Raw genomic sequence first — 6,727 nt, forward strand, 5'->3', positions numbered from 1 at the left:
GGCTGTGTGTACTCATTTCATAAAGACCTATTCTGAGAAATAAAAGTATCTCAAAGGCAATAATCAACACACAACATTTGAAACGTTTTGGAAGCTAGGGCTCTACTCAACCCGATCTCTGTATGTAAAGAAGACCCGGTGCTCCGAACCAGGTTTCAACGAGTTACAATCGCGCATTCCCTTACACAGATTCCAGCCGGAAATATGTCACAGCAGACAGGAAGTATTGTTCATGTTGGTCGCATAACTATCAAATGGAGTGGACAGACCATTCGACCTTGTTCAGGATATAGTTTTCTTTTTTTTCTTTCTTTTTCCACTCGAATGATTAGTTAGCGACGCGAGATATTTCGCCCCAGCCTATTAATAACTCCACCCTCGCAAATTCATAAGGCGAGCCTCGGCTTCCAAAACTGGTTGACTTGTCTACAGTACTAGCCTAGCTACCTTGCTACTGTTAGTACAAGCAGACATGGCTGCTGCTCCTACATCGGTACCAAAACTGGTACCAGAATCTAGTCCCCCATTTGCCTTAGACTTTTCTCAGCCTCCAGTCATCGACGGTTTTACACCTTTGTCGCGACCTAAGGACGAAACGTTCAAAGAGAAGTTTATCAGAAAAACTAAGGATAACCCCTTCGTCCCTATAGGTGAGTTGCATAAGTTGTCTCTGATGACAGTTACACAAGTGAACACAGTGATGGCACATAAGAGCAACCCGACCAGCCATGCCCATCTTTTATCTTAGAATATTTAAAGGGGCTGGAGATTTCAAATCTGACTAGACGAGAACATTATGTTCTAGTTGAGTTGCATGCCAGTTTATGGAGGAATGTAGTAGGGTAGGTAAGTAGTGATTGGTCAATGCCTCTGCTACTGCACTGAACCCTATGTTCATGAATGGTTGTACAGTAATTTGTCATATATTCTACATGCAAATATTCTCTAGTTGCAGCGTTGTATTGTAAAAAAAAAAAATGGAGGTTGTGTTTTGTCCATAGGTTTTTGTTTACTAACCTTCATCCTCTGAAAGGCAAATGTTTGCCATGTTCAATGGCAGGAGGGCCTTTCTGTTCTCTGGTCACTGAAGCTACAGGATGGCCCTCACGCATGAGCGATATACTCACTGCTGACTGACAGTATCTTATTTGATTCTTTTCTCAGGTTGTTTGGGAACTGCAGGAGCTCTAATGTATGGCCTGAGAGCCTTCAAACAAGGCAAGACACGCCAGTCCCAGATGCTGATGAGGGGCCGTATCTTTGCACAAGGCTTCACCGTGGTCGCCATCATATTTGGTGTCTTCACAACAGCTCTGAAACCCAAACCGTGAGGATGAAGAAGATGCTGAATATGTCCAGCTTGCACCAGCTGTGTAAAATGTGGAGCCAACTTTTTGGAAGGCACTTTGGTGGACACAATGTGTTGTTTCAAATGCTAAATAGCCTAGATATTTAAAAGGCCCCTCTAGACTTCCTAAAATTGCTTTGGCTTGGATCAATAAAATGAGACATTTCCAGGTGTCAAGCAAGCAATGCCCAGGCTTGAGTTCTAATGTACTTACAATGTGCTGTGCGTTAATATATTCTTTACTAGAGGTTACATGTATCCATCTTTGGCCTTTCCCTACCTCTTACTGGATGATACAGAGGCCCATTCCCTGAATGAACACTGAAACCACATTTGTGCACCATGTGCTTTCTTTCTAAGACTATCCACACTATATCATTGTCTAAGGAACTCCATGGAATGTATTATTTGACACATTTTCAAAGCGAGATCCCTTTTATAAAATGTTGGAAGAAATTGAGTGGAGTGCCAAGGACATAAGTTTCTTTGCATGACACATAACAAAACAACAACCAGTGCCTATCCATGATTGTTTTTTTATTTTATTATTAATAGACAGTTATACAGTTCCTATGTAACATTCTCAAATTTAATGAGGATTTATTATGTCCCAATAGGCAACGTGTGAACAAACCTGCATCTGAACCCCCATACAACCATTGTATGTTAATGATGTTGGCTTTTTTCACAAATTGGTGTTGTCAAATATGGCTATGCAATGACTTCCAACAATGGCACTTAGCACCTGATGGTGAAGGCCAGTTCTTCTGAAATTAAACCTCTGAATGAATACGATTAATTCTTTGGTCATTAAGACACTTTCTTTTTGTAACAGAGAAGTTAAGATAGGAAAGAAATTAATTTAAATTGCCAAAATCATTAAGTAACAGTAGTTGTAATATGCCAAAGGCCACAACCTGATAGCATTTTAAAAAAAAGGACAGATTTTAAGCTACCTTTAAATAATAAAGAAACTTCGTAATAAAGAAATATCTGTGAACTTAACTTTAAACAGGCATAGGTGGTTACAATCTATTCCTAGGTAGTGCTGGACTGTACATGTTGAGACAAACCACAAAAGTTCAGTTTAAGTGTGGTTAGTGACTTTCGTTCATGTTAAAACAAATTTCAAGTGCATCACATCAAAATAATTTGCAAAGGCATGCAGTGTGTTGACCTAATGACCTCGCAGTTCAAGAGGTAGTACGAAAGTTCAACTATTAACAATATTTACCTCAGTAATGGAGTGGTTACATTGAGCCTAAAACAAAGAGCAGTCCTTCATCTTTAAGAGGTCATATTTTATGATAAAATAAAGTAACCATCAGTTACTTTGTAAGGAAAAGCAGGGAAGGCCAAATATTCTTCAAAGGTTGGAAACAAACAGAATAAGTACAGGTTCTAAAATAAAAAGGTTTTGCAAAGTGGGCCTTAAGTATGCTAACTGTGTTTAAAAACAAGAGAAAAAGAAGGCGTTTTAAACAGTAATATAAACAATATACTGGGCCTTAACGTACCAGAGGAGTCTGTTTTAGCGAAATAAGAACTGAACGCATTCGAGACACGTCCTTGGCCTGCTTGTTGGTTTTGGGGTTGAAGTCGCACAGACGGGCCACTCTCTCCCACTCCGTCCCTGGACTGTCTCCATCCGTCTCAGCCAGGAAGGCCTCTTCAGATGCCCTGGGGGAACATGGATGATGAGACACACTCTCACACACTAGAAGGTGTTCATAAGCCATGGCTTTTCAAATGGTGAGTTTTTAGAGTCAACACAGACCTCAATCACTATTTTGGTCACAAAGTATTCCATGTTCATGCATTCGTGAATTGCTATACGACCAGTGAGCTCTGCATTCTATTCACAACTCGTATCAGTATGAATGTTATGAAATACAAACCATTTTTCCATCTGGTAGCACAGGCTAGCTACCTACACGCACATTGAACAGCTGGAGCATGCGCACTCTGGTACAGGGAACTAGCGGTTTACTCATACCATACATACAACACACAAAAGAACATAAGTTCTAAAACCTACACCAAGCCTATCACATCAGAGTTGGGCTGCTTGTAGAAAGCCTTGTCAGCGATCCTAGTATGCAGGCAAATAGGCCGAGAGAGCAGGAAGGAGACAGAAGAAGACAGTGTCAGTGTCACACAAGCAAAGAGAAGTTAAAAGTCAATAGGACGAGAGGACGCCATAAGCCTGTGAGAGGTGACGGTTTAGTGAGATGAAGGGGATGGGAGTTGGAAGCCTATGAAATTAACTGTTACCCTAACAAAACCTACAGGGGAAACAGCTAGGAAAATACTGAGTTCCATAAACTGGTTTTATTTAACAATAAACAAAGTCTGATTTGATATGCTTAATAGCTGCCCAACAGATGGATTGTAGACTATCTAGAGTTCGAGGACAGAGTATCATTAGTTGTGTAGCAGTCCTGTTCTGGTTCTCATGTGTGGGCCAGGTTGGCCTGGAAACAGGGCTAATCTCTCATCCAGGTCATCTCAGGGTTTAAGCAGAAAATAAAGAACATTTGCATAACTGATACCGTGTCAAACTTGGACAGAGTCTGTTGAGAAGCATGAAAGAAGGTTAACGTTAGTCCAGCAAAGAAACAGGGAAAAAATAAAATAAAAAGAGATTGAAGAATGACAGAAAGTTGTTTAACTATGATAACATAGGTCTAATGTTGTTGATATTCAACTTAATCACAGTACTAATAGCAAAGAAACACTGAAATCTAACAACGCATGATTCTTTACGTTTTTTATGATCATCCTGAATAATTAGCTTTATCCATCTGTTACACAATTTAGGCCAAACCAACATTTAGGCCCTACAGGCATAAAGGTCAGCTGTCAATGCTCCAAGTTTACATTCAGTTAATTATGTGAGTGGAATAATTTCCCCTACCAGTTTGAACACCGGATATTTGTTGAAACGCTACGTTTCTGCAGCCTTTAAATCATCAATGCTACGTCCTGTTTACTGTTTTCGTTCACTCCTAGTTAGCATCACAGACCTGTTGTTGGCCTTGTTCTTCTCCATCTGCTCGTTCTGGTGCACATGCCAGTCCTCCAGCTCCTTCTTGGCCTTCTCTTTCCACTCAGCCTCGGCAGCCTTGGATGCCGAGTCTGACAAAGCACCATAAACAGGGTTAAGGGAGCCATGCTTTTACAGTTATTCCTGTGTACATACAGTATATTGTATACAAAGAGGTAGCCTGTAAGATAAGAGGCACGACAGCAGTCAGCAGGTGTGGTTAGAGTGTAGAGTCTGGGAGCTAAAAGTAGGAGAGTCCTTAAGTACTCATACTGTAGCTGACTTCCACCAAGCCACTACCCCGCTGAGACGTAGAGGAGTTTGCTCACCTAGCTCCTCCAGGCGAGTCTTCTGCTCCTCCCTCCATTTTCTCAAGCTTTCCGGCTCCTGCCTCAGCTGGTCCACCTGGGCAATGGCTGCATAGCTGTCAGGAGAACCGTTGGATTCCTTAAGAGAACAGGCATTAATAAAGTTAGCCTAATGATCATTTTACCATTCCTTTTACAAGAAAAAATATTTGTTTCCAATGTTAAGGAGCAGTTACGGTACTTAAGTACAGTATAAGTTCAAGGTTGTTTTGTGTGCAGACTTAACATTAGGTTTATAATTTGAGGCCAGTCAAATAGTTTATAGAGGCAACTAGATTAATTCCTGGGCACTGTTAGGATACAACTGAAATAACGTAATTATGCTTAACAGTATTCAGTCAATTTATCAACCAACCATTGAAGCAGCAATAGAAAAGGCATGAGATATTAATCACTGGAGTATTACCGGAAACATGTCCCCGTTGACTGTGGCAGGTTCTTCTTCAAAACCGTCTAGCAGAAACAAAAACATAAAAACTCAACAACAGTTTTTCAATTTGGTTGACAGGATTTTATATATCCGACTCTTGTCTTCATACGGAACTTGTACAGAAATGTAGCAAGGTAACTACACAAGTGGTGACACAAATGCTGAAACACCTGTTTGGCCACAGTTTCTTGTAGTGCTTGCGTGACCTGTCAAATATCTAGCAAAGTCTCTACAGTGTGGACACTGTGTAGGTGGCTACAATGCCTAGTAGTTGTTTTGGTCTCTGTCACACACGAGTACTATGTACCGACATATTTTATTGCTAACTAGCTAGATACCTGGAAGAATGTCAAGCCAGTGTGTGGTGACCGCTGCGCCAGCTAGGCAGTTAGCTAGCTCTAATTAGTCTAGCCATGACACCTGTCAGTTAGCCAAATGCAAGCTTGCTAGGTTTCAAAAAGGTAACTTATTTTAACAACTTCAGCCAGCTAACGACGTAGGCCAGCTAGCTTGTTCAGATGGTTGCCAACTGCCGTCACACGCGAAACTCGCTGGAGTAAGTAACCAGCTAGACTTAGACAAGTACAGTATTATTTCAACCTTAAATCAGCTGTCCAGATACCAAATTCAGTTAGCTACCAAGCTAGCTAGCTAGGAAGCTAGTACAATCAAATATTAGTCTAATAAACAAACAATGACGATCGTACTACAGACTCACCATATTCTACAGTTGTAGGCTGTACCAGGTCTTGGGTGGGCTGCTCGGTATCTTCGAGGACTCCAAATCCTTCGTCGTCATTTTCAATCACCGCAATTTCGCTCTCTTGTTGGGCCAAAAAGGCTGCGGCTGGATCCTCTTCCACAGGGTGCACTCCATTGTCAGCCATCTTTTACAAGTATCCGGCGTAGTAGACCTAGCTAGCTCTAGCTGCTGTGCGATGTTTAGAGAAAATTAGCTTGCAGGCTAGCACAGTTCAGTTCAGTTGAATACACTGGTCTATCCTTAGCAAGAAAACACACAAGCTCAATGTAGCTCCGTTCGGCGAGAGTCAAGAAGATCAATGTAGTTAACTGAATTACTGTAGCTAATAACTCAACTAAATGTTGTAGCAATGTTGCTAGCTAACAATAGGCAGCTGTACATGGCAGAAGGAGCTGATTCATGATTTGATTCTCTGCCTCAACTTGCTACATGGTACCATTGCCAACTTTGTTAGAACATGTCACCATCTAGTGGTCAAACAGAAAATGACGTTCTGCGACCACAGCTGTCCTTTCATACTACATTTAAGTCTGACCAATTCTATCATACAATTAGGTACAGTAGTGTCAAAAACATCTGCAAATCAGACTTTTCACCTTTCCTAAAATTTGATGTACACAGGGCTTTTAAGCTCAAATAAGCCCTTATAATGTTTACTGATATTTGTTTATTGATATTATATTACTATATCAAAAAAGGCTGACAGATTTCATTGATCTATGTCCTTTAAAGTAGCTACATTTCCGACACGACTGTAGAGTTCAAAACATAT

At 40.9% G+C, this 6,727-nt stretch overlaps 2 protein-coding genes across 4 annotated transcripts; one reads left to right on the forward strand and one right to left on the reverse strand.

Moving 5' to 3' along the window:
• The first annotated feature begins 223 nt into the window (after positions 1 to 223).
• Positions 224 to 2,274, forward strand: higd2a (HIG1 hypoxia inducible domain family, member 2A). The gene is made up of 2 exons (XM_062476033.1): positions 224 to 650; positions 1,165 to 2,274. Exons 1-2 carry the CDS (start codon positions 473 to 475, stop codon positions 1,329 to 1,331), a joined length of 345 nt encoding a protein of 114 aa, XP_062332017.1. The 5' UTR covers positions 224 to 472; the 3' UTR covers positions 1,332 to 2,274.
• Positions 1,865 to 6,391, reverse strand: cltb (clathrin, light chain B). 3 transcript variants are annotated; one of them, XM_062476031.1, is made up of 6 exons: positions 5,911 to 6,391; positions 5,169 to 5,215; positions 4,724 to 4,841; positions 4,375 to 4,486; positions 3,901 to 3,921; positions 1,865 to 3,028 (listed from the first exon to the last, which is right to left on the reverse strand). In XM_062476031.1, exons 1-6 carry the CDS (start codon positions 6,077 to 6,079, stop codon positions 2,857 to 2,859), a joined length of 639 nt encoding a protein of 212 aa, XP_062332015.1. In that variant the 5' UTR covers positions 6,080 to 6,391; the 3' UTR covers positions 1,865 to 2,856. The 3 variants fall into 3 exon arrangements, with proteins under 3 accessions (XP_062332015.1, XP_062332014.1, XP_062332016.1); XM_062476030.1 differs by lacking the exon at positions 3,901 to 3,921 and adding an exon at positions 3,387 to 3,440 and having other exon boundaries at positions 5,911 to 6,389; XM_062476032.1 differs by lacking the exon at positions 3,901 to 3,921 and having other exon boundaries at positions 5,911 to 6,385.
• Between the last annotated feature and the right edge of the window lie 336 nt (positions 6,392 to 6,727).

Source organism: Osmerus eperlanus, chromosome 13, assembly GCF_963692335.1.
Source record: "Osmerus eperlanus chromosome 13, fOsmEpe2.1, whole genome shotgun sequence".
Lineage (NCBI taxonomy): Eukaryota > Metazoa > Chordata > Actinopteri > Osmeriformes > Osmeridae > Osmerus > Osmerus eperlanus.

Excerpts from the sequence above, each read along its gene's own strand:
- higd2a (XM_062476033.1), top strand. The coding sequence starts at position 473 with ATGGCTGCTGCTCCTACATCGGTACCAAAACTGGTACCAGAATCTAGT. Across the intron at positions 651-1,164 it reads TAACCCCTTCGTCCCTATAG|GTTGTTTGGGAACTGCAGGA; the intron begins GTGAGTTGCATA and ends TTCTTTTCTCAG.
- cltb (XM_062476030.1), bottom strand. The coding sequence starts at position 6,079 with ATGGCTGACAATGGAGTGCACCCTGTGGAAGAGGATCCAGCCGCAGCC. Across the intron at positions 5,216-5,910 it reads GCCTACAACTGTAGAATATG|ACGGTTTTGAAGAAGAACCT; the intron begins GTGAGTCTGTAG and ends TGTTTCTGCTAG. Across the intron at positions 3,441-4,374 it reads AAGAACAAGGCCAACAACAG|GATCGCTGACAAGGCTTTCT; the intron begins GTCTGTGATGCT and ends CCTGCATACTAG.